Source organism: Marmota monax, unplaced genomic scaffold (genome assembly GCF_021218885.2).
Source record: "Marmota monax isolate L192 unplaced genomic scaffold, Marmota_monax_Labrador192_F-V1.1 WCK01_AAM20220418_F8-fsc00030, whole genome shotgun sequence".
Lineage (NCBI taxonomy): Eukaryota > Metazoa > Chordata > Mammalia > Rodentia > Sciuridae > Marmota > Marmota monax.
Genome location: NW_026691988.1, coordinates 15,448,807 through 15,476,199, shown reverse-complemented (window position 1 = coordinate 15,476,199; position 27,393 = coordinate 15,448,807). Strand labels below are relative to the sequence as shown.

General features: G+C 36.9%; 1 protein-coding gene across 10 annotated transcripts in view; it reads right to left on the bottom strand.

The window, feature by feature from the left end:
- The window catches only part of Utrn (utrophin), a 513,444-nt gene that overhangs the window by 55,946 nt on the left and 430,105 nt on the right, over positions 1-27,393 (bottom strand). For all 10 annotated transcript variants that reach the window (XM_046450838.2, XM_046450847.2, XM_046450858.2 and 7 more), the window contains 4 exons: positions 19,637-19,698; positions 17,239-17,313; positions 7,235-7,436; positions 651-736 (listed from right to left, as the gene is read on the bottom strand). In XM_046450838.2, the coding sequence (XP_046306794.1) occupies positions 651-736; positions 7,235-7,436; positions 17,239-17,313; positions 19,637-19,698 (425 nt within the window). The remainder of the gene's footprint in view (positions 1-650; positions 737-7,234; positions 7,437-17,238; positions 17,314-19,636; positions 19,699-27,393) is intronic.

The following is a 27,393-nucleotide window of genomic DNA, read 5'->3' as shown; positions in this document are numbered from 1 at the left end:
GCATATGCCCTTTGCAATGCCACGATGTCTTTCACTAACTGACAGCTAAAGAGACACTGCTGATTTATTTGGTGACTATAAACAAACATAATGAAATCTAAAATATTTACCACCTTTTATTTTGCCACAACTATAAAATATAATTATTTAGGATCATTTTTTTGTGTTCTTGGATGTTTTAGATTATCTTAATATTCTTTTTCTCCCCCAAACTCTGGGAATTACATACAAATAGAAAAGGCTTGGGCTTTGAAGTAAAAATAATCTCATATCTAATTCTTGCCCCACAATGTACTAGCTCTGCAGCCTCTGACTAGATCTCAACGTGTCACCATTAATTGTCTTACCTTGAAAATGGAAATCACAATGTCTACATTCATAGGGAAATTAAGGATTAAATTAGATATAAATTTGTGACTGGCCCTCATTCCATCAAGACTCCTCCACCTTGGGGTTCTACCATCAGCCTTTCACTGCATGCAAATCCAAATCTCTTTGCACTGTCACCTGTTGTCCAAACAGGCATATGTAATGGTAAGGGTTTAAAAAATGGAGCTATTATTACTAGCAAGTAGTGTAAATTAAGTCTCATAAACTGTTATAATCATTATTATTAACAGCACTGTTGGCATATGAAAGGTCTTACATACATCTGTATTTTTCTTCTAAGAGACCCTTGGAGAGAGACATCAATCCAATCTTCAGACTCTGCACTCTAATTTTTCCAGTCCGACCCCTGAAATTATAAAAATCTCAATATGTTAGATGCATTTAAAACGGTATGTTAATTATTCCTGGATATCTATTTTCTTGAGAGTAAACTACTAAAGAGTCCACTTTTCACTATGAACAATTAATATTAAACCGGTAACCTAAGTTCATGACATATCTTAACTGTGTTTGATTTAACTTTTCACACAACATATGAACTAAGAACAGATTAAAGCAAAATGAAAACAATAATTATAAAGCTAAAAAGATTTCATTTTTAAAAATGCTTTGGATTAACATCTGGTAATGATAAATACAAGAATCAAAATAGAACACTAAGCTACAGATAATATGCATGTGACAATATAGCAAGAAAGGGCCACTGATATATCTAAAAACAAATTTAAGAAAACTGACTAGAAAATCAACAACATACTGAGAACTCTGAACTTGCTGTCTTCATTTACTTTGGTTCTTTCAGTGCCATCTTTATAAATAACTATTGCAATTTTAATAGTCAATGATCTTAAACAGATAGGTGTGGAATCTGTGTTTGTGAAACAATCCAATTATAATTAATAGATTGCATTAACTAATCAAAGCTAAGAAATTATTTCACAGTACGCAGATAAGAAACCATTTCACTTTCACTTATAAGTTGATTAGAAGAAAAACATTATCTTTAAAACCAGAGAGTTGTCTTTATTTCCAAACTTATCAAAGAATGGCTAAGACATTCACCAAATGTGGGTCAAAGTATTAGATGTTGGGATGGGAAAAGAATCACCAAAGCTAATAAGTAACAATCATTCCAATGGAATAATACACAGCTCAGAAAGAAGTTTTTTTTTTTTTTTTTTTTTGCTATATTTATTATTTCAGATTTGGGATCAATTTTCAGGTTTTTATTTTTGATTTTCTTAGGATATGTTGTCAATGTACAAGTGTAAGATACTTCAAACCTGAAAATAAATGTTTGCAGAATCATATGAATACTTAAGATTTACTAACTTTTGATATATTAAAAACATAAATATTTGTAATTTTAAGTAATCATATTTCCAAATTAAATTTAAATCTTGATTTTTCTTTTTTTGCTTGTTTTGTTTTTTATTTATGTGGTACGGGGAATGGAACCTTGGGGCCTTGTGCATGCTAGCCAATGCTCAACTACTGAGCTACAACTCTACCCCTTTTTATTTTTATTTTTTTAATTTAATTTTTTTTTTTTTTGAAACAGAGTCTTACTAAGTTTCTCAGGCTGGCCTTAAATTCATGATCCTCCAGCCTCAGCCTCTTGAGCAGCTATAACTATAGGCATGTGCCACTATGCCTGCCTTTGTTGGTATTTTACTGGTAATTTCAGTTGATATTTTTTTCATTCTCAAATTGTACATATTCAAGTAAGTTTCTATATGTAAACCATGATACAAATCATAAAATAAATTATAAAAGAAAGCATGATTAGAGATTGGAGAAATGAATTTTTAAAGTAGTCTCTCAAAAGCCTAGAGGTTTATAATTCCATTGTCATATCCAATGAATTTATTGAATCCTAATTATTTATATATATATAACATTCAGAATTGACCTTTGAAATAATAAGTACTTAAATGTTTAAAAAAATATAGCCCTGTAGCAGAATTTCTAAATTAAAATACTCATTCCAACTTCTCACAATTAAAAAATATCACTTTCAAATTAATCTCTAAACTGAGCCATGCTATAAATTGTGTTTCTACTTAACATTTTTAAGAGTTTCCTAATTATCACATGAAATACACAATGCCTGCTTTCTTCCTTTGTAAAATCAGAAAGTTTTTATTCTCTGATCACAGACAATAGACTCGCAGAAAGTAACAAAAGACTATAGAATGATCTCAGACTAGTACATGAATGTGGCTGAAGACAAAGCAATCCCTTAAGGGAAAAATAATCAAAATGATATGTATTTTAATGTGGCCTCCATGACATGATGAGAAAGGAACATCATCAGGAAGACAACTGAAAATGCCAATCATTCATTCATTCTTCCACCATCAATGGTTAAGAAGGCTTACTCGGATCCCAGCATGTTCTATGTACTGCAGGGACCAAGATAAAAACATTGAAGTCCTGATTCCTACCCATGATGGGCTCACACACTATTGAGGAAGGTAAGACAAGAAATAAGTAGAGAAAATAGGAGGCCAGCCTTTGCAAATGGAAGTGAAGAATCAAATACAACATCACTTCGGTTGACTAGTCATCAGTCTCATGACCTGGGATACAGAAAGTAAGTCTAAAATCAGGCAGAGACAATAGGACACAGCTGTACTATCTCAATTAGAAAAAAGTAGAGTACATTAGGAAAAGTCTGAGCAAGGGGAAGAGGCTGGGGTGGGATCACCAGATGCAAGATGGTTAGGGTGGGGAAGGAACTTGCATTGGGATTAACTGTTTGATTAGGTTATACTGGTTATATGGGGCCACAGGATAGATGGTTTTGAGGTCAAATAAGATATCCAAATTAAGAGACAATAGGGAGCCAATAAAATGTATGAATGAGTCATACAGCCCAATATTTAAGTATTTGGTTCCTCTTGATGGCTTTTTATAAGTAACTTCTGATTTATTTTAACTGGAAAGTTAAGTATCTTTAAAATTATATCCATACTGGAAGAGCAAGGGATGGAGGGAATGATTTGACACTACAACAAATGGGGCTAATACTCTCTGTAAAGAAAAAAAATATTTAAACGAAGTGTTCCAGACTATTGCTTTAAATCATGATTTAAACGCTTTTGATTTCCATTAAATCTGGAAGGAAGATTGCCAAATTAAGACTTTTTAACCTGGGAAGATGAAGACTGAGTAAGACTGAATTCATAAATGGAATCAATTTTATCTTTATGGCTGATAAAGTCCTTTTTACATATATTAGTACATTTGCCCTTCACCATCACCTTTTATGGGATAAGCTGAGCAGATATTTTTATCTCAATTTTTCATGTGAGAAACTGAGATGCCAAAGTTAAGTGGCTGCCAAATCACATAGCAACCAAAACCAACTCTGAATTTTTTTTTCTTGTCATCTACAACAGATGAACATGGATTTTGTTTTCTCATAAAATTCAGAATATTAGGAGGAGTTCGGTACACTTTAAAACTTGAAAGAGACAGTTTACTTGAAATTATTTATAAAGTACTTTTTTTCCTAGATACTATAAGATGGTAAGAATAATCAATTGATTACCAAAACTATCTGAATATTAGATCCATAGTTATCATTAAATCTGTAATAAGTGGCTGTGGATAAATGGTCTCCTATCAGTTTTTCAATCAGTAAAATAAAGATGGCAGACTCTAAGATCCTCAAAGTCCTTCTTCTTAAGAGAAATCTATGATCTATACTATATTTATACCACTTATTATTTCAAGAGGTAGTTGAAGCTGAAAATGCCTTTTTTGCTTTCATGATACATCACAAAATAAGCCAGTCAAAAATATATGGTCAGTAGTTTCTATCTGGAATGTCCCCCAAAGGCCCATGTATTAGAGACTTGGGCCCCAGTGGGGTACTATTGTGAAGTGGTGGAAATTTTCAGCTGGGCCTACTGGGAGATCTCGTGGTCATTGGGTACATGGCTTTACAGGGGATTGTAGGACCTGGTCTCTTCCTCTTTCTCTCTCTCTGTCTTCCTTGCCATGAGGTGAGTGATTTTGCTCTGCCATATATTACCAGCATGATCTGATACCTTGCCCAAAGCAATGGGGCCAACTGATTATATATTGAAGCCTTTTAAAACTGTAAGTCCCAATGAACGTTTTTTTAATATATAAATCGGTTATTTTAATTATCTGTTACAACGATGGGAAGCTGACTACTACAATGAACAAATATAAAAGTCGCTGAATGAAAGTATCATTTCTATGGTTCATGGACTTCTAATGGATCATAGATTCCATCATATTTCTTTAAAAGAACTATAACTTGAAAAAAGTTAATAACTATTATGTATGTAAATGAGTAAATCAAAGTTAATTGAGAAACTTGGGCAATTAATTCCACACATATGAGATTGACATCAAAAAAGTAACTGCTCTTTTCCTCAGATTAATCCATGATACTCCTCTCCAAGAGAGAAAGCTAGACTAAATGGACACCATCTGACTCCATCTTTCTTTGGCATGGAAGGGAAATAAGTCCTGCAAACATTTTTTTCTGTTGAAAATGAAAAATGAGAAATTGCAAGACACTATCCCAAATAAAAAGTAGCACTTTAGTATAGTATTTCCATGTGTCCACATTTGATGGTGGGAGGTGGAATTAAGCTAACATTTAACTCCCTAGAATATGAATCACAACATTTCACATGCTGGTTCCTACCCAGATAAGTGGCACTATTCCCTTGGGCTGTCCAGTGAAAATAGCACACGTGTGGGTTGAACTGAACTGTGTTCCTCTATATTCATATGCTTAAGTCCAATCTCCCAGTATCTCAGCAGGTGACTGTACTTGGAGATAGGGTCTTTAAATGATTAAGTAACTTAAAATGAGGTCATTAGGGTGGGTCCTGAATTCCTGTGCCTGGTATCCTTATAGGAAGAGGAGATGAGCAGATAGCACAGAAGAAAGACCAAGTGTGGACACAGAGAGGACATCCATTGACAAACCAAAAAGAGAGGTCTAGGAGTAGGTGGGGAAACCATGCTGTCTCTTTGATCTCAGATTTCTAGCCTCTAGAACTGGGAGGAAATAAACTTTGCCATTTAAGCTGCCCAGTCCATCCCACTTAGTTATGGAAGCCCTAGAAATCTAATAAAGTGGGGTCAGGTGCTGTATGGACTGTGTGTTCCTCAATGCTACAGAAGCACGCTCCCTGCCCACTGCTGTGTATGAGTCCTGGGGGTTAGGTCAGCTTTGCCTTTTGGTTCTTTCTTCTCCTTTGTGTTTTCTCTAAAAAAGACTTTTCTCTATCTGAGAAAAACAAAAAAAGAAAACTAATGTAGCATGTCAGAGACACAGATAATGCTGCAGGAAAATTTCAATTTCTTCTCTGGTTCTTCCTTAGAATGTGAAAGACATACACTACAACCATACCCCATAGGGCTAAATGAAGTTTCTCAGTATTTTGCGAATTTAGGATTGTTCCTGGGATGTAAAATTAAGTATAAGCATGTGCAGTTAAAACATCTAATTGACCAGCTATTTCAGTGAATTTACTATAAAAAAATGTCTCTTGAGGATTTTTTTTAAAAAAATTGATGAGCAAATTAAGGATGGTTAATTAAAATTAAAATTAAGGATGGTTAATGGGAATATTTTACTAATATATGGGAATATTTTACTCTAGGAGAATAAAAAATTGCATTAAAATGAAAAGTATTCATATACCTCAGACAGGGATGCAGTAAATCCCATATTCATTATGGTAACTGAGACTCATGTGTCAGTGAGTTTCTTAAGAGCCCTTAAGCACACAATGGATATTTTATTATTTAAAAAAAAGAGACTTTATAATATTTGTGAATGCTGAAAGATAAAAAAATTTTTCTAAAAAATAAAAATTTAAATAAATCATTTATAAACCTCTGTCACCATCACTTATTTCTTACACAGACTCAATCAGCTGCTAAATAAGTAGGGTAATGAACTATAATCTATCTTCTTTCTAAACAAAAGCTGATGAACACAAATTTTCCTACAGCTAGTTAAGAGACAATAACTTTTAGATTCCAAGACAGGCAACAGTCCTAATTTTCCTGTTTCATCTTTGCATATTTTAACCCCCTACCAGAAGAATGAATAATTCCTAGTGTTTCAGAAATGTCAGCCCACAGCAAGTCTTTCTAGAACTGATTAGCTCACAAATTCATTGCCATAATCACAAGGGCCAAATTAATGGCAGATGAGTTATGCTGGAAGTTGAGAGTGCTCTTTATGTAACAGTGAGCACCAAATTAAATTACAGATAGAGTCCTGTAGAATACATTATTTAAAACACCGTATATACACATAACCACCCCGGCAATAAATAAACTAATATCAAAAGACAATTTAAATCGAGTTCATTGCCATTCAAATTGCTCTTAAGATGTCACACTAAGACTGAAGAACAGATTATTATGAGCTCATAAATTATTCTAGCTCATAACAATAATACAAGATTTTTTCTTTTTTAAAAAGGAAATAATATAAGACATTAAAGAAGGAGGAGAAGGAAATCAGACTTGGTTACCTTTGATTTCTCTAGCTTCTTGACAAAGAATACTACAGATTTGACAGCCTTTGTAAACTGAAGCAAAATCTTCAAATAGTAGTTGCATATTCCTTTTCATCTATTGTTTGCTAAGAGTTCAGTGATTTGGAAAGATACTTATTTTCAACATCTAAAATAAATATTTCCACTGAAATGAATACTATGAAAGTACTTTGTAAAAAAAATGCATGCTTTTAAAAATATCTTTAAATATTAGATGCATTCTGTTATCAACATATTTAATCCAATGATTGTAATTTAATGAAAAAATAGAAACTCACGTGTCATACACATTGAGCAACCAGTTGAGACACATATCCACACAGAGTGGCACGTTGACCAGGTCCTTGTGCATTTGTTCAAGTCCATCGTAAGTTGTCGTCAGACAGTTGATGACATCTGGAACGCTGAGGAGCTGATCATTTTGGTTCAGCTTGTGCTGTTTGAAAACTTCATTTGTTGTATTCAACTCTAAGAGATCCACTAATCAGGTGAGAAAAAGGATTATGTTTGGTCACTGCACATGACAACACTGATCCAAAAGCATTTCTAGTCTCAAATACTTAGCTAGACTCTTCCATTTAAGAATTGATCCACATTTTTTTTATCCATTCATCTATTAAAGGGCATATAGGTTGGTTCCACAGTGTAGCTATTGTGAATTGTGCTGCTATAAATATTGATGTGGTTGTATGCCTATAATATGCTGGGTTTTTTTTATTGGTTGTTCAAAACATTATAAAGCTCTTGACATATCATATTTCATACATTAGATTCAAGTTGGTTATGAACTCCCAATTTTACCCCAAATACAGATTGCAGAATCACATCGGTTACACATCCACATTTTTACATAATGCCCTATTAGTAACTGTTGTATTCTGCTACCTTTCCTATCCTCTACCATCCCCCCTCCCTCTCCTCCCATCTTCTCTCTCTACCCCATCCACTGTAATTCATCTCTCCTTGTTTATTTTCCCATTCCCCTCACAACCTCTTATATGTAATTTTGTATAACAATGAGGGTCTCCCTCCATTACCATGCAATTTCCCTTTTCTCTCCCTTTCCATCCCACCTCATGTATCTGTTTAATGTTAATCTTTTCTTCCTGCTCTTCCTCCCTGCTCTGTTCTTAGTTGCTCTCATTATATCAAAGAAGACATTTGGTATTTGTTTTTTAGGGATTGGCTAGCTTCACTAAGCATAATCTGCTCTAGTGCCATCCATTTCCCTGCAAATTAAGTCCTTTGGGTATAGACCAAGGAGAGGGATAGCTGGGTCAAATGGTGGTTCCATTCCCAATTTTCCAAGGAATCTCTATAGTGCTTTCCATATTACCTGCACTAATTTGCAGTCTCACCAGTGATGTATGAGTGTACCTGTTTCCCACATTCTCGCCAACACTTATTGTTGTTTGTATTCATAATGGAATATTACTCAGCAATAAAAGAGAATGAAATCATGGCATTTGCAGGAAAATATATAGAGTTAAAGAAGATAATGCTAAGTGAAGTTAGCCAATCCCAAAAAAACAAATGCCGGATGTTTTCTCTGATATAAGGAGGCTGATTCATAGTGGGGTAGGGAGGAGGCACATGGGAGGAATAGACAAACTCTAGATAGGCCAGTGGGTGGGGGAGGGAGTGGGCATGGTGTTAGAAATGATGGTGGAATGTGATGGACATCATTATCCAAAGTACATATATGAAGACACGAATTGGTGTGAATATACTTTGTATACAACCAGAGATATGAAAAATTGTGTCTACATGTGTAATTAAGAATTGTAATGCATTCTGCTGTCATATATAAATAAAATTAATATATAAATATAAAAATATAAATTAAAAAATTAATAAAAAAGAATTGATCCTGTTAAGTCAATTTTGATTTTTAAAGAAATAACAGCAATTCTGTTCTTTGACTTTTAAAAGTTGACTTTTAAACTGACATTAAGAACAAAAATTATAGACATTAATACACATGGGGTACAATGTGACATTTTGATATGTGAATACATTTTGTGATGCTTAAGTCAGGTTGAACGTACCTATTTCCTCAAATATGGATCACTTCTTAATGGTGAAACATTCAAGATCCTTCTAAGCTTTTCAAAAATGTACAGTACATTATTACCATCTATAATCACCCTACTATGCAACAGCATCCCAGAACTTCTTGCTCTTATCTAACTATAGGTTGGTACCCACTGTTCAACTACTCTATATAACTTCCAGACTAATGGGGTCCTTGAAAAGAGTATTTTGTTTTATTTTATTTTTTATTAAATTATTTATTTATTCAAATTTGTTATATGTGAGGCAGAATGCAATTCATTTCACATTACACATATAGAGCACAATTTTTCAAGTCAAAAAGATATTTTAACACATATATAATGACATATGGAGTCCACTGGTGAGGCTCAGGTAAAAAGCAGGTTCTGTAGGAATACGATCATTCTCCAATGCCTCCTGAATCAAGCCTGATCAATGGGCTGTCACAGTCTGGCCCCAATCTAGCTTACTTCCCATGAGGCTCTGGCACCTTGGCAACCTGTAGCCAAGGAAGATTTGCAGAGGTTCTCAGGAGGACACTGTTCTTCACATATCTATTTGCTCTTATCCTTACCCTTCAAGTATAAAACATCTACAGTGGGCAAGGCCAGTGCTAGAGAGAGTCTAGAGTACACACAGAGCCCCTGAAACCCAAAGCCTTCCTGATAACTTTATGAAAAGGACAAAAGTACCCTAAGAGAAGAATACATGACCCTCTCAGAGAGCTAGTGCAGGATGAGTATCCCTTTGCAGAAATGCTTGTAACCAAAAGTATTTTGGATTTTTTATTTTCTTTTGTTTTGAATATTATAATATTTGCATATACATAATGAAATATCAAATCTAAATACAAAATTTACTTGGTTCATATAGACTCTGAATAAATAGCCTGCAGGTAACTTTATATAATTGATGTGAACATACTTTATATACAGAGATATGAAAAATTGTGCTCTATATGTGTAATAAGGATTGTAATGCATTCCACTGTTCTCATGTATTTAAAAAATAATAAAATCAATTAAAAATGTATAAGACTTTTAGAGCACTAGCATTTTGATTGTGACATATCACAAAAGGTCAGGCATGGAATTTTTCCACTTATGTCATCATGTGGGTGCTCAAAGAGTTTCAGATTTTGGATTTCAGGTCTGGGATAAAGGATGCTTCATAGGAAGACAACTGAAAAATCCCAATGAGGTGGGATTTGAAATGGGCTGTGTAAAAGAGACAATATTCAAGAGAACCATGGGAAGCAAGCAAAGAGTTCCAGAGGGTAGAATCGCTTGAGAACAGAAAAGAACTCAAGCAAGTCTAGGAGGTCCTAAGGAATGGCATGCACATGTCACTTACACAGGGGTGCATGTGGTCACCATGAAGGGGACATGCAGAGCTCCAGGACAGTCACATGCTGCCCACAAAAGCCAAGTGGAGGGGCTCAGACAAAGATGAAATCTTCTCCATTTTGAAAATAGACTTTGAGTTATTCATTGTATGTTATTGAGTTATAGAAAATGACCCTTCCAAATTTAAACATAAGGGCATAAGACATTACAGAACCCATATTAATTTAAAATCTTCTCGTGGAAATTACTGTTCTCTAAAATTTATCTACTATCTCCACCTTTCACTTTTGAGAATTAAAAAAAAAACATAATATCAGTGGAACTTTTCAAAAAACATATAACCAACCACTTCCTCTTCGCCTGATGCGAAAACTGTTTCCTCAAAACCTATGGCATATTTTGACAGTTAATCAAAATGAGCAAATAGCTTCCCTGTGTTTACCTATTTCTAACTATTGAATAACCATTAATTTAGATTTTTAAAGACATTTATGAAATGTGTCAATGTTAGCTGATTAGACACCATAGAATTACGTGGTTTTTAAATGTATCTGCAATGAAAAAGAATTACTTTAAAACTATAGAGACTACAACAATTTCTGAAACAACTCAATGGGAAGAACTTTCTTTTTTTTTTTTAAAAGACAGACTCTAACATAAAACATACATGTCGGGACCACAGGCCAATACTTTCCTTTAGGCTTCACATGTATCATTGGTAAAATGATTATAAGAATAATCTGTATGAGCTTCACATGAGTTAGAGATGGTGCCAGAAAAATAATCTAAGAACCATCTGGAATTTTTATTATCATTTTTACCTCATTTCTTGGCACTTCAGATTGTTTTCAATTAGAAACCTCTGGCTAGCAGTAGCAAAATTCATATCTCCAAGATGCCTGACAAAGAAAATGCTTAATAAAGGACAGTAGCTACAGATCTGCAATTCCCCACAGATACAAAGAAATACATTCAAATGCTGCCAAAGCGGTCTAAGTTTTTAGAATTCCAATACTAATTATGCCAGCAACAGGCCACTGCTGTTGGACCCCCACATGGCATAAAGTGACAACAGACCAGATTTCAAAAAGACCATTTCCTGAATCAAACTGTCCTTCACTTCTTTAGAAAAGGCTCCCTTGTTATGCACTCTGCAGCTGTGACAGTAATTTGCCACATCCCACAGACCATCATGTGTTCAATTTTCAGTGATTTACTCTGACACTTTGCCTCAGTGCCTAAGCCAAGCATACATCTTCCTGAAGAGTGTCACATTTAGGTGCCTTTAAAGAACTGACTACATTTAAATCACAGAAAATTATGATTTTCTCTTTTCAAAGGGAGACAAATGACAGCCCAGTCATGCGGTAAATGAAACAAACAGCAGAATCATTTTCTAACCAACTTTCACACTTTTTCTTTAATCCCACACATGGGGCACAGGGGATCAAGTAGAAATGCATCTTTATTCTGTTCTGCCAGACAACACCCGACCTAGGGCTTCTCTGGCTTTTCTTTAGGTCTGAAGTGGTTTGCCTGTTCCTTCTTAGCACTTTCCTATGTCCACTTCCCAAGCAAAACAGAAATATAGCTGGTGCTCAAGGTTTCACACTTGGCCTTCAATGTTCTAAGCCTCCTGCCCTCGGTCACTTCATGACTTCAGTAAGACTTTTATCCAGATGAATCCTGTTTCCCTTTTCTTCTTATCTCCCGCCTGAACACCAGACCCACATTCCTGTTGCTGGGTCTCCTACTAGAGCCTACCATTCTTTTTTAGGAATCTTTACCTTGCTATGTTCCAAATAAAGGTCCTGTCTTCCTACACTGAAATCTAGGCTGCAAATCTTGAGATTTCCTTTTTTTTTTTTTTTCCAATTTGCTTCAAGTTTTATTATATTTAAATATCTAATAACAGGCATAATGATGGGAAAATAAGGAATTTATAGGCATTCAAATCTTTTTACAATTCTGATTTGCAGAAAATTCAGTTACTATAATTGAGTTAAGCAACATCAGCTTACCAACAGTACTACCCAAATTTCTTTCATTCTTTTTTTTTTAACCTGGATGGCAGCATTAGAACTTTATTTTCTTCCAAATGAGATCAATTAATTTCTTGAACCTGCATTCTGTCTGGAGGCAGAAAATGGCAATCATTACAGTAGAGACAAAGAGCTCAAAACAGTTTAAAACCAAGCTGTGTGCCTGGGCTCAGTAGCCCACTGATGAGAAATATCTGCAGTTGTCACATGATGGCAGCCTGGCAAAAAACAAGGTCAAACTGGGTGCTTTGCCTATTTCCAGGACAGTAATCTGCATCCAAGTCATTGTAAAAAAAAAAACCTGCAAAGGCAGTGCCCAGGTGTTAATTCTTTTTTTTTTTTTTTAAAGGTACACTCATACGCTGCTGGTGGGACTGCAAATTGGTACAGCCAATTTGGAAAGCTGGGAATGGAACCACCATTTGACCCAGCTATTCCTCTTCTCAGACTATACCCAAAGACCTAAAAACAGCATACTACAGGGACATAGCCACATCAATGTTTATAGCAGCACAATTCACAATAGCTAGACTGTGGAGCCAACCTAGATGCCCTTCAATGGATGAATGGATTAAAAAAAATGTGGCATACATACACAATGGAATATTACTCACCACTAAAAAATAATAAGATCATGGCAAATTTATAGGGAAATGGATGGCATTAGAGCAGATTATGCTAAGTGAAGTTAGGCAATCCCCCAAAAAACAAATGCCAAATGTCTTCTTTGATATGGGGCAGGGGGGTGACTCAAAATGGGTAAGAGAGGAAGAGCATGGGAAGAAGATTACTTCTACATAGGGGAGAGGGGTGGGAGGGAAAGGGAAGGAGAAAGGGAATTGCATGGATGGTGGAAGGAGACCTCACTGTTATACAAAATATACGTATGAAGATACGAGGGAAAAAAAAGAGCAGCACTACCTTAGATCAGGTACAGACAAGTGATGGGAGGGGAGGGGTTGGGGAGATAGGAAGGATAGTAGAATGAAACAGACATTATTATTACTGTGTGTATATATGTGACTGCATGACCAATGTGATTCTGCAACCTGTATACTCAGAAAAATGGGATATTGTATCCCATGTGATTCAAATCTTGAGATTTCTTTCTTCCCTCCCACTAACACCAGCCAGCTCAGCCTTGATCAGCATTCTCGCAAACCATCTACTCATCCTCTGTTCCTTCTGCCCTTCTATCTGTTTTAAATATTCTCTAATGCATACTTTCTCCTCTTGGCCCTATCTCCAAATTCACACAGGAGTCGGTTGTACAAAAAAGTATCTGAACATTAACTATGACACTATGGGAACTAGAGGAACAAAACGCTAAAGAATCAATAAACATTTCAGGAAAGAAATGACCTCTGAACGGACCGACACTGAATTAAAGGAAATTTCTGGATACTGGGCAAATGGCTAAGCTATTCCATTCGGACCCCATTGCTTGATGATTTATGATCCATAAACCTTCTGCTTTCTTATGCACAGAACTACCTCCCTTTTTATTCCTGGTTACTAGCCACACACCTAAATCCTGTGTATATTTCTCAAGAAAAAATGAGCTTCATGATAAAAGGAACTGGTTCCCTCCTCAACACTTCCCTTTGCTTCTCCACTATCCTTTGTTCCTAAAAAGCCCTTACATCACAATACAATATATATTCTTTATATACACACACACACACACACGTAGTACATGTGTCGTTTGAAGAAAACTCACAGGAGTACCAATTAAACCATGTCACAACTAAAGAAATAGAAAATTACCAACATCATCGAAGCTTCTCATAAATCCTCCCTAATTATGCCCCCTTAAAATGACAGGGTTACCTTTAACCTTTCTATTTCACTTTTAGTTCTTTAAAGTTTATATGTGTCACTGAACTGTACAACATTTAGTTCTTCATGGTTTTGAACGATATACAAATAAAACTGAACTGTACAAATTTCTTCTGCCATTTGATTTTTTCATCCCACTTTACAGATCCAACATTCACTATGCTGATGTGAATTGCTAGTTCATTGATTTTTGCTGCTCTGTTATATCACATTTATGAATATGTCAAGATTAAACAAATTTTACTATTAAAAATGCTACTATAAATCTTGTACACATCTCTGGTGCAGTCCTATATAACCTTCAAACTCAAATCATTCACTTAATATGTCCTGAGTGACCTGTACTCTGCACCAGAAATTATATGAAGCCCTAAGTAGAGAAGAACATAGACTCATCCCTCTCGTAAAAGCTTAATTCATTTGGAGAGACAGATAACAAATAAGTACCTAGATATAATATTAACAATTATGACCCTTTGCCTTAGTGCCTGAGACAAACCCATGACAAGTATCATGTAAGGAAAGAAGAGATTCCATGAGATGTCACAGCAGGAGTAAGCTGCTTCAGGGAGAAGCTGCAGAGAGCCAAATTAAAATACAGATGGCAGCCAAATTGAGACCCAAAGGAAGAGAACACAGTAGCCATGGGACGAATACAGGCTCGAAGTGCTAGGACAAGAGCATTTCAGGAGGAGCAGATACCAAGTCTACCATTTCAGTAAGCAAAGTAAGAAATGGTGAGAGTCCACAGGGGAGCAAAGTGTAGGAGATGGACATAGAGACAGGCCAGGCGAAGGCCATTCCCCTCTAAGGGCAATAGACATCTGCTTACAGGGGCACTGAGCCTACATGGAACATTCTCAGATGAATTTGAGTTCTTTAACCCTGAGAAGCCAGTCTCCACCTTGTTTCATCTATACGATCTTGGAGTCCTAAACATGAGTGACTAATGGCAGAACAGCCACAGAGTGCTCCCTTATTAAGGCATTACACCGGGGGGTGGATCTGCACAGCATGAGAGCTGACCCTGACCAACAGCAGTTCTGAACCCTTGGACCACGACTCTATCACATGAGGCAGGCATATGTTGCTCAGGTGAGAAACTGTCATTACAGGCAATCATAAAGCACTAGGGAAATCAGAGGCAGGTGGGATTTGCTTGTAAATGTTTCCGAAAGAGGTAAATTTTTAACAGAATTTGGGAGGAATAAAGGGTTACAGACCATTGCCGCGGAGTGGTCGGAACATATTGAGTAAACAGAGAAGATGGGAGAGGAAGGAGCCGATTAATCATAAACAGGCCCCGACTGGAGCCCAGAGGAGGCCAAAGGCAATGGCAAAGAAGACTCAGTGGCTTCCTTGTGTAAGAGATGGACATAGAGACAGGCGAGGCTGTCCCCTGGATACTCAAGACCCCACACTACCCAGCACTCCCCTGTGCACTATAAAATGACCTTTAGTGTAGAAGTTGGAGCAGTCTCTCTTCTGTTCCTTTCAGGCTTAAAAATGAGCTGAAAGAGGGAGCTTTTCTTCAGAAAAGAATCAACAGAAACAAACACCAAACACATTAACATGCTTATCCACCCAGAAGTATTACCAAAAAGCTGGGACCCATGTTCATAATGATACAAAGTGGGCTTCTGTCTGCGGAGATTGTGGCTGAGTCATTTGTCCTCATTTCATAGCTCATCAGGCCTGAGAAGCCCTTCTAGACCTGTCAGCTGGGTAGTGGACACGCAACTGACCCTTTTTCAAAACTGCTGTCACTGCAGACTCGCTGAGTGGACTGAACGCCCTTTCTGTGTGTTCATAATCTACTTCTATTCTCTTCTCACTTGACATACAGGGCCCTACTGGAGCATCTTGGCTCCCATTTTTTTTGCACTGGTCATTTGGTGACACTTGCTGTAACCACCAGAGCCTGCTCATTATCTCTGGGACTCTGTGGATCATTAAGAATCAATGTCACCTCATCTTCCCTTTCCTGCCTTATCTGCAGGTGTTTCTCAGCCCTTTCGACTTCTCTTCCACACAGAACTTAGGTTATTTTTTTCTTAAAGCTTGGTGCTGCTGTTTTCTTGAGTGCTTGAACATCTCTATTAACTCTCATGTAGGCAGCTTGAATGGTTAATTTCTATTAATTTTTAAAGAGTAAAATTTTCAACCCCAACATCATTTCTCTAAGAGTAATTTTTTACAGTTTCACTGAACCACCTATTCATGTAACAACTATTAATAAAAGACAGCAAACCAAGAGCACTTGAAACTTTTCAAATTATCTTAAAAATATAGGCAAACATCATTTTCTGTAGCAACTGACAAGGCCTAAATGTTCTTGGATAAACTCAATCATTAAAACTACAACCACAAATGGCTTAAATCTATGCTCTATCATAAGTACTCATATTTCTATTTAATTTTATGTTGTGTTGGGGGGAAATAACTTTTTTGCAAAATATCTATCACAGAATACTATGAACAAACCCTCCACAGGAAAAATTTGTTGATACTACTAAAAGTCCCAAGATATTTTAAAGAAGAAAATAGAGACTTTTCTCTAATTTGCTAAGGTAAAAGTTCCCATTTGGATCAGAAACGTGATTCATGTTTCTTTAATATATGATCATATGGGAATAAACTGTTTGGAGCTCTAAACTTCTAAATGAATACAAAGCAGTAAAAAGGCAATGACCTACTACTGTGATTTCATGATTTAATGCTTTTAAATTGGGTGGCAGCATAATTTTTGAAAGAGCTTTTTATGTTACTCCTGTGTTTTGGTTAATTTTGTACTCCAACTGCGAATGGCATATGTTCATTTGTGTTACTCCTGCATTCTGTTGGGGCAAATAATGAAGCATTTATAGAAACACAGCCAACTCCTTGAGTGAGGTGCACGGCAAATCAGATTAACTCTGCAAATGCATTGCCCTTTCCATTTATCTTTGTTGGGAGGGGAATCCAAAGAACAGAGTGAGGAACTTTGTTAGAATAACTCACAACATAGTGCTTTTTGCAGTCTTCGGATCTTGATTGCTGTACGGTAGGCAGAGAAACGTACATTATTCAGGTCGGCTGAAATGGAAGAAAGAACAATTTAAAAGTGTGCTTATGATTTGACTTCCTTGGAATGCTAAAAAATGTATTTGCTTACTCTGGATGATGGAAATCATTATGTCTATCTGCAATAAAAAGCCTTCTCCTAAATTTCCCATCTATTTAGGAAAATAATTAAGTGGTGGTTAGTACCCAATAGAGACACGTTTCCAAGCAACGCTATGCAGAAAATGTCAAAGTAAGGTGCTTCGGCATGCTAAGTTCTTCAACTGAGGGAGATCAGAATGTCCCCAACAGAGAGGACTTTCTGACCTTCTCCATTCCTTCTGACTCACACGCCTCTTTCTCCCCTGAAGCAAGTCGCAGAAAGCAGAATTCCTGTCCTTTGGCAAGCTATGGAAACTAGAACTTTTGTTCTCCAAACTAAAGGCATAAAACCTAGAAAGGTCAGTCTCTGATCTTCTCCCTCCTTCCCTGAAGACCCTCACAATAGGTGTCCTGACCAATATGTAGAAGAAAAGAATGCCACTCAGAGGCCAAGAAAAATCTGAACAGAGAGACCCCCAAACTTCCATCTCAGTCCATTACCATTAAGTTGGACCCTTCTTTCTAATCACACTTGTACATGGCTATCATTCTTTATTAGCCTAGGCATAAACATTGAAAGTTTCTATTCCCCAGGGACTTTGGGTCTTCATTTCTCAATACGCTGTGTTATGTAAAACTTTAACTAAATGCATTTGTTTTGCTTTTCTCTAGTGAACCTGTCTGTGTTACAGGAGCATCAGCCACAACCCTTACAACAGATGAGCAAAGGGATCACACCTTCCTGGCCTTATACAGGAAAAGAAGGAAGATGAGGAAAAGGAAGCCCAGTGACTATTAAGACCTCATACACTCCACTCCTGCTCCAGGGGTTCTCCTCCAGGGCACTGTCCCTAAGGACAATTAGTTGTCTGTCCACCAAGTTATCTCACTACTCATAAATCTGATCTATTCTACACTCCTTCCATTTTATTTGCTTCTTCTGACCTTGTATGAATCTGGTTGAAATGATTCTATGATCAATATTTACATCTTTTAAACAAAGGCTACTCAAATTTCTTCTTTTGCTCCCTAAAGACAGAGAATCAGACACTAGCAGATTTACAGGGAAACTCGTATAACATCAAAATTTGGACCCCTCTCTTCCAGACAAAGCAAACAAGTGGCTTTTCTCTTGCTTATTTGACTTTTGCACTCCATTTCCTACCAAATGAAAGCTCGTGCAAGAAGCCAAATGCTTAAGAGATGTGTATGTACTTGTTGAAGTGGGAATGGGAGGATCAGGATGCTTGGTCCCTTCAGCATCGTCTTAGTTCCTCAAAGAGAAACTTTAAAAATCACTGGACCAACCTGAAGGAAACAGGACAAGTGATCGACTGAAATCCACAGTTTATAGGAAACAGGACAAGTGATCGATTGAAATCCATAGTTTATAGCAATTAAAACAAGAGCATCTAATGTGTTTTCTTCCATTTTTTAATATTCAAATGAATCTAGCTGTTCGTGACTTAAGCAAAATAAAATTGGGTAAGCTAATTTGATAAAATCTGCTAAATAAAAAGAGAGCTAAAAGCAAATTTAAAGCAGTGGATTGGAGGTTTCTGTTTTGGGAGTCACCGGGTATTGGACCCAGGGATGCTTACCCACTGAGCCACATCCATAGCCCTTTTATTTTAAATATTTTATTTTGAAACAGAGTCTCACTAAGTTGCTTAGGGCCTCACTAAGTTGCTAAAGCTGGCTTTGAACTCATAATCCTCCTGCCTTGGCCTCCTGAGTAGCTGGAATCACAGGCCTGGGCCACTGTGCCCAGTTGTTTGTTTGTTTGTTTTGCATGCAAAGCCAAAGTTTAAGATGACCCAATACGAGGAAGGTAAAATGTACAATTACATTCCCCCTAGTAAATGTACTCTTACTCTCTTTCAACTAATATGTTCACAATACCTATTTACTGCACTGCCTTTAGAAGTTCAATTGCTTTTCTTTTGTGGGGGCGAATTGGGGAGTGAACCTTGAGGCCCTCTACCAATGAGCTGCATTCTGAGTCCTTATTTTTTGTTTTAAGGCAGGGTCTCTGTAAGTTACCCAGGCTGGCCTCAAACCTGTGAGCCTTCTACCTCTGCAATTGCTAGGATTCCAGGTGTGTGCTGCCTTAAACTGATTTTAAGTGTCAATGACATGATTCTTTTCATATTATATGCCATATAAGAAAAACTAGTGACTAGTTTCCTTTGAAGAATATACAGTTCTCACCTATTCAGGTTAATTCCTTACTATTAAACAAAATAATACTAACCAAGGGATTGAAAGAGTTCGGTCATTTTAGGATGATCCCAACAGGTCGTCTGTGTTTGATGGCTGGGGGAACAAAAAGAAAAATTCCCAGAATAAGCAAAACACAACAAAATATAATTCACAAATAAAACACACAAACAGAATTTTCCAAAAAAATTTTAAACAAACATGCAAAACAATTATTACTCATTAATGGAACATCAATAAGAAATTTCATTTGAGCAACTATAGACATATGAATAGACAAATGAAAAGACATTTGTTTTACCCATGTCAAAAAGAATTTAAACTACATATTAAAAGGTAGATATAAAGAATGACTGTCACAAATCCTTTGGCCCCAGGCTTGATCAACCCAGAGTCCAGGATAATTCCACTCCAGTTAAGCAGATATAGATTCTCATTCAGAACAAATCCTCTGACAGCAGAACTGCTGTGAAGAATCACTACACTTTAGAAATTTTCATCGAATTTCTAAAGACTGAGAAATGAAGAGTTTAATTCTGAATAAACCTCCACCTCTCGGTCTATGAGGATCCTTGCTCTTCAACCCGGTCTCTTTCCTCGGAGCAAATCTGCTCTTTCACCCCTTTCTGGGATTCTGGGTTATCCTTGGCATGACACCTCTTTCTTCTTTTGACCTTATGCCCCTCTTCTTAATGCCCCCTTACTTCAGTTTCCCTCAGTAAACAGTGTTATTATTTTTCTACAAATTGAGCCACTTCACTTGGATCCTTATTCTTCACTTTAAAGCACATTTTCAGTTTTGTTTTTTGTGTAAATTCCAAAACTAATTCATGTATTGGCTGGAAATCTTTGGGGGAATAAGATAAGGGTAAAACTGGTAAATGTAGTGTTTATATTAGGTCCCTTAGTGTGTGTGTGTGTGTGTGTGTTAAACAGCTCATAACTTTGATGGGCTAGTGGCCTCGTATTTAAAAATAGCTTACTCTCCTTTATCTAGGTCAGAATAGATTAATAACATTTAATAGTACTCCAAAGACTTCTTAGATGACACTCAATTCTGTTTAGTAAGCTAAGTGAAATAGCACACTACACAAGAAAGATGACACTAAAATATTCATAAAAGCAAATTTAAGAAAAAAATTTTTTTTTAAAATCTATACCTACATTTCTCTAAAAACTGTTGGGCAGGAACTTAAGCTTTCTGATCTAAATTCTACCACACATAGTGTGGCCAAGAACTTGGCAGAAATGCAGAATATCAGAAAGAACATCCTCTCTACCATCAACAAGAATTAAAGGACAATTTGCTAAAAATGTAGCGTTAATCCAATATGCCACCATGGGCTCCTGGTCTCAGCCTACCAAGATTCAGTGCGTAACTTCTCTTGTGTTTTGAGTGATTTCAATCCCCATGACAACACTACTCCACAGAGACACACATCCCACCATGAGAGAAGGAACCACGGCTCAAGGACCAAACCAAAGGTCTCATTAAAGCAGGGCCAGACTTTATAGATCACAAATAAAAGGATGCTCCCTCTAGAATCCCAGGTGTGCAGCTTCACCTCACACAACCCTTGTGGAGCCATGAGGGGGAAATACTACCATCGGGTCAGCAGAGGACCAAGAATTCAAGGCGAACACTCCTTGCTAATGGCTCTCTTGAGTAACGCCACTGTGTACCAGGAGCTGAGGGAACACACACACACATTTGGCAAACAGATGGAGACAGGGAACCGGCATCTCCTTTCGTGAATTCAATACCAGTTGATTCATTAGGCAGAACTGCCAACGCTGAAAATAAATACAGCTTCTGGTTGCAAGAGTAAAACTGCAGCTTACAAAATAACAGTTAAAAAAAAAGAGAAAAACTAGTAGATGCTGTTGGCTGCTAGGTTTCTTTTTTAAGAGGGAAGAGGGGGTTAGAACAAAACCCACAATGAACCTAAAGGCTCAAAGTATTTGAATAACTGCAGATTGTTCAGCAACTCTTGCCAAATGCTTCCAATTTCTCCCAGAGTAGGCAACCAAAACAGAATCAAAGTAGCACCCCCAACCCCCCAAATAACAACAGCCAAGCTTCCAGCTAATCTCAAATATGAGATGGGAGTGGAGCTTAATATTGGGCAGTTTGATAAACTAGCATATAAAATTATAGATTTGTTACTAAAAATCTTATTAAAAGGCAATAGGCACAGGAATCAGTCCAAGAAAAAAATGAAAAATTAAACAAAGCAGTTAAATCTAACAAAGCAGTTAAGTCCAAAATCTATGAAGCAAACAATAGTGAGAATAGCTGACATCCAAGGAGGGTGCCCAGCCATCCCAGTTTTGCCTTTGTAGTGACAGACTGCAAAGGCCTTTGATGGGTGCAAAAAATTAGAGGTTATATGTTGTGAGGTGTGCCCCAAAAGCTCATGTATGAGACAATGTAAGAAGTTTAGAGGAGCCCAGATTGAGTCAGGAGGATATAGACAACCTAAACAGACCAATATCAATTGAGGAAATAGAAGAAACCATCAAAAGACTACCAACTAAGAAAAGCCCAGGACCAGATGGGTATACAGCAGAGTTTTACAAAACCTTTAAAGAGGAACTAATACCAATACTTTTCAAGCTACTTCGGGAAATAGAAAAAGAGGGAGAACTTCCAAATTCATTCTACGAGGCCAACATCACCCTGATACCTAAACCAGACAAAGACACTTCAAAGAAAGAAAACTACAGACCAATATCTCTAATGAACCTAGATGCAAAAATCCTCAATAAAATTCTGGCCACTCGGATACAAAAACTTATCAAAAAAATTGTGCACCATGATCAAGTAGGATTCATCCCTGGGATGCAAGGCTGGTTCAATATACGGAAATCAATAAATGTTATTCACCACATCAATAGACTTAAAAATAAGAATCATATGATCATCTCGATAGATGCGGAAAAAGCATTTGACAAAGTACAGCATCCCTTTATGTTCAAAACTCTAGAAAAACTAGGGATAACAGGAACATACCTCAATATTGTAAAAGCAATCTATGCTAAGCCTCAGGCTAGCATCATTCTGAATGGAGAAAAATTGAAGGCATTCCCTCTAAAATCTGGAACAAGACAGGGATGCCCTCTCTCTCCACTTCTCTTCAACATAGTTCTCGAAACACTGGCCAGAGCAATTAGACAGACGAAAGAAATTAAAGGCATCAAAATAGGAAAAGAAGAACTTAAATTATCACTATTTGCAGATGACATGATTCTATACCTAGCAGACCCAAAAGGGTCTACAAAGAAACTATTAGAGCTAATAAATGAATTCAGCAAAGTGGCAGGATATAAAATCAACACGCATAAATCAAAGGCATTCCTGTATATCAGCGACAAATCCTCTGAAATGGAAATGAGGACAACCACTCCATTCACAATATCTTCAAAAAAAATAAAATACTTGGGAATCAACCTAACAAAAGAGGTGAAAGACTTATACAATGAAAACTACAGAACCCTAAAGAGAGAAATAGAAGAAGATCTTAGAAGATGGAAAAATATACCCTGTTCATGGATAGGCAGAACTAACATCATCAAAATGGCGATATTACCAAAAGTTCTCTACAGGTTTAATGCAATGCCAATCAAAATCCCAACGGCATTTCTTGTAGAAATAGAGAAAGCAATCATGAAATTCATATGGAAAAACAAAAGACCCAGAATAGCAAAAACAATGCTAAGCAGGAAGGGTGAATCAGGCGGTATAGCGATACCAGACTTCAAAGTATACTACAGAGCAATAGTAACAAAAACAGCATGGTACTGGTACCAAAACAGGCGGGTGGACCAATGGTACAGAATAGAGGACACAGAAACCAATCCACAAAACTACAACTACCTTATATTTGATAAAGGGGCTAAAAGCATGCAATGGAGGAAGGATAGCATCTTCAACAAATGGTGCTGGGAAAACTGGAAATCCATATGCAACAAAATGAAACTGAATCCCTTTCTCTCGCCATGCACAAAAGTTAATTCAAAATGGATCAAGGAGCTTGATATCAAATCAGAGACACGCCGTCTGATAGAAGAAAAAGTTGGCTACGATCTACATACTGTGGGGTCGGGCTCCAAATTCCTCAATAGGACACCCATAGCACAAAAGTTAATAACTAGAATCAACAAATGGGACTTACTCAAACTAAAAAGTTTTTTCTCAGCAAAAGAAACAATAAGAGAGGTAAATAGAGAGCCTACATCCTGGGAACAAATCTTTACTCCTCACACTTCAGATAGAGCCCTAATATCCAGAGTATACAAAGAACTCAAAAAATTAGACAATAAGAGAACAAACAACCCAATCAACAAACGGGCCAAGGACCTGAACAGACACTTCTCAGAGGAGGACATACAATCAATCAACAAGTACATGAAAAAATGCTAACCATCTCTAGCAGTCAGAGAAATGCAAATCAAAACCACCCTAAGATACCATCTCACTCCAGTTAGATTGGCAGCCATTATGAAGTCAAACAACAACAAGTGCTGGCGAGGATGTGGGGAAAAGGGTACACTTGTACATTGCTGGTGGGACTGCAAATTGGTGCAGCCAATTTGGAAAGCAGTATGGAGATTTCTTGGAAAGCTGGGAATGGAGCCACCATTTGACCCAGCTATTCCCCTTCTGGGTCTATTCCCTAAAGACCTAAAAAGAGCATGCTACAGGGACACTGCTACATCTATGTTCATAGCAGCACAATTCACAATAGCTAGACTGTGGAACCAACCTAGATGCCCTTCAATGGATGAATGGATAAAAAAAATGTGGCATTTATACACAATGGAGTATTACTCTGCATTAAAAAATGACAAAATCATAGAATTTACAGGGAAATGGATGGCATTAGAGCAGATTATGCTAAGTGAAGCTAGCCAATCCCTAAAAAACAAATGCCAAATGTCTTCTTTGATATAAGGAGAGTAACTAAGAACAGAGTAGGGTCGAAGAGCAGGAGAAGAAGATTAACATTAAACAGGGATGAGAGGTGGGAGGGAAAGGGAGAGAGAAGGGAAAATGCATGGGAATGGAAGGAGACCCTCAGAGTTATACAAAAGTACATACAAGAGGAAGTGAGGGGAAGGGGAAAAATAATATAAGGGGGACAAACGAATGTCAGTAGAGGGAGCAGAGAGAGAAGAGGGGAGGGGAGGGGAGGGGAGGGGAGGGGAGGGGGGATAGTAGAGGATAGGAAAGGCAGCAGAATACAACAGACACTAGTATGGCAATATGTAAATCAATGGATGTGTAACTGATGTGATTCTGCAATCTGTATATGGGGTAAAAATGGGAGCTCATAACCCACTTGAATCAAATTGTGAAATATGATATATCAAGAACTATGTAATGTTTTGAACAGCCAACAATAAAAAATTAAAAAAAAAAAAAAAAAAAGAAGTTTAGAGGAATAATGAGTTATAGAGCCTAAACCCAATTAAAGGCAGGTAGGGTGTGGCTGGAGGAGCTGGGGCATTGGGGCATGGCTTTGCAGTACTTATTTGTATTTGGTGAGTGGAGATCTCTCTCTCTCTCTCTCTCTCTCTCTCTCTCTCTCTCTCTCAGCTTCCTGATTGTTATGTGAGCCACTTGCCTCCACCATAATCTTCCAGGATGAAGACTGCAATCTATGGATTTGAGTACCTCTGAAACTATAAGCCCCCAAATAAAGTTTTCCTCCTCTACAGTTTTTCTGGTTAGGTTCTTTAGTCACAACAGAGAAAAAGCTGACTAAAACAGTATCCTGTAAAGTTTAAATTATCTTTGAGCTATTTTAAACTCTGTAAACTGAAGAAAAGTGATAATAATGCATGTTTTATGTCTATGGATATGTAAATTGTGTCCCTGGAATGCAACTGGCTATTGCTGGGTGGATACAGACTACTTAGTCAGCCTTACATCTTTATGTAAATTCATCTTTGGGTTCCTTATTTGACTCTAGAGCTGTAGTACTTTGTCTTCTCCTTGGAGCTTGCTATAACTTCTGTTTCTCTCTTATTAATGAGTTAAATGTAATATCTGACTCATGCTGTTTATGTGTTTGCATATATTTTGTGAATTATCCTTCAACATCTGTGACAGACCTTCTTTATACTGCACTATATACAGGAATTACATGTCAGTATCTTGATATGATTATTAAAAGTGCCCCTTTACTCTTAAGTTTCCCAGTTGGGATAATACATAATCCCCACACTTCATGGGCTTCAAAGAAATATCACACGACTAAGATTAATAAACAGGATATGCCTCTACTTGCTATTATTCAGAATAATGTACTCTAAGAAGCCATAGAAAGTAAAATACGAATAAGACAGCATACAAACAAAACCTCAAAGGCTGCATAATAGAAAGGCCTACAAGAGGCGATGAACCAATAGCAAATCACAGATACTTTTGATCAATTGGGAAGATACTGATTTCTGGGCAAACAACTACTCTGTGAAAGATATTTTTAAAACCCATTAGTTTTCACTAGACTGGTCTTATTTTTTCCCCCTGAAACCTTAGAAGATGATCAGAAGGCATCTTACTTGCCCCCAAACTGACATATAGCTAAATATAGTCATTACTACCTACCTAGTTTTATGCTTATACTGGATTCTGTGAAGTTTGCTATTTATCACTTCATTTCAATTATAAAGATAAAGGCATATCAGAAAAAAAATAAAGGGGAGTAAGTTAATTAAAAAATACAAATGTGAGAAAAAGAACTAGTATATTGTTCGGCAACAAGACAGTGACAGAAACAGCCTTCCTTGTTGACAAGTGAGAGATGACACAGTAGGTCAGAATGCACACAGCTAATTACGGTAATAGTCTAATATTCTAGGGCTCATGTTGTGCTTTTCCATGTAGAAAACTTTTCTTTTTGTTTTTTTTAAAGAGAGAGAGAAAAAAAATTAATATTTATTATTTTTTAGTTTTCGGCAGACACAACATCTTTGTTTTTATGTGGTGCTGAGGATCGAACCCGGGCCGCACGCATGCCAGGCGAGCGCGCTACCGCTTGAGCCACATCCCCAGCCCGAAAACTTTTCTACATATAAAATTTTTCTACGTGTAAACACACTCCACAGTAAAATGCCAAGATGTATATGAGAGTCCTCTCCCCATTTTACAGATGAAGGAGACTAGGGCAGGTGCTTATATAATTTGCCCAAGGTTATGTGCAAGTAGTAGAAATGGGATTTGAACACAGATGGTCTGATTATAAGCCTGCTCTCTTGAAATGGAAGTATATTTGCAAAATTAAGGTTTAAAAGTATTTTTTGATGAATCTATCCAAATGTGAACCCACAGTCCATCATTATAATCATTACAAACAACCTCATCTTCTTGCTTCTCTCTCAGCCATGGCAAATCCCAGGCCTGGATCTACTAAATTACTTGCCTTTTCTGAACCTAAGCAGCTGTGGATGAATATAACCGAAGAAAATTACTCAGACTGATTTTACTTTAAATATTTGATTCAAATCTCAAATGTCCAACTTCTTGATAATTGCACTACATTCCCTAATAAACTTGCTTTCTTAGAGTCTAAGTAATTTCCAAGTAAAGCCTTCTTTCCCATACCAAAACTGACTTTCCCTCCCTGTTTTAGTATCATTTGACCTTACCCCACACTTCATTGAAAAACTAAAAACCACTAGATTAGGACTCCTTCATCTTCCTACTACCACGTCAGTAATCTTCTCTCCATCTGTCCATTGGTCTTCCTCTCTCCTGTAACTGAGAAGTATCACTGTCCTATCAAT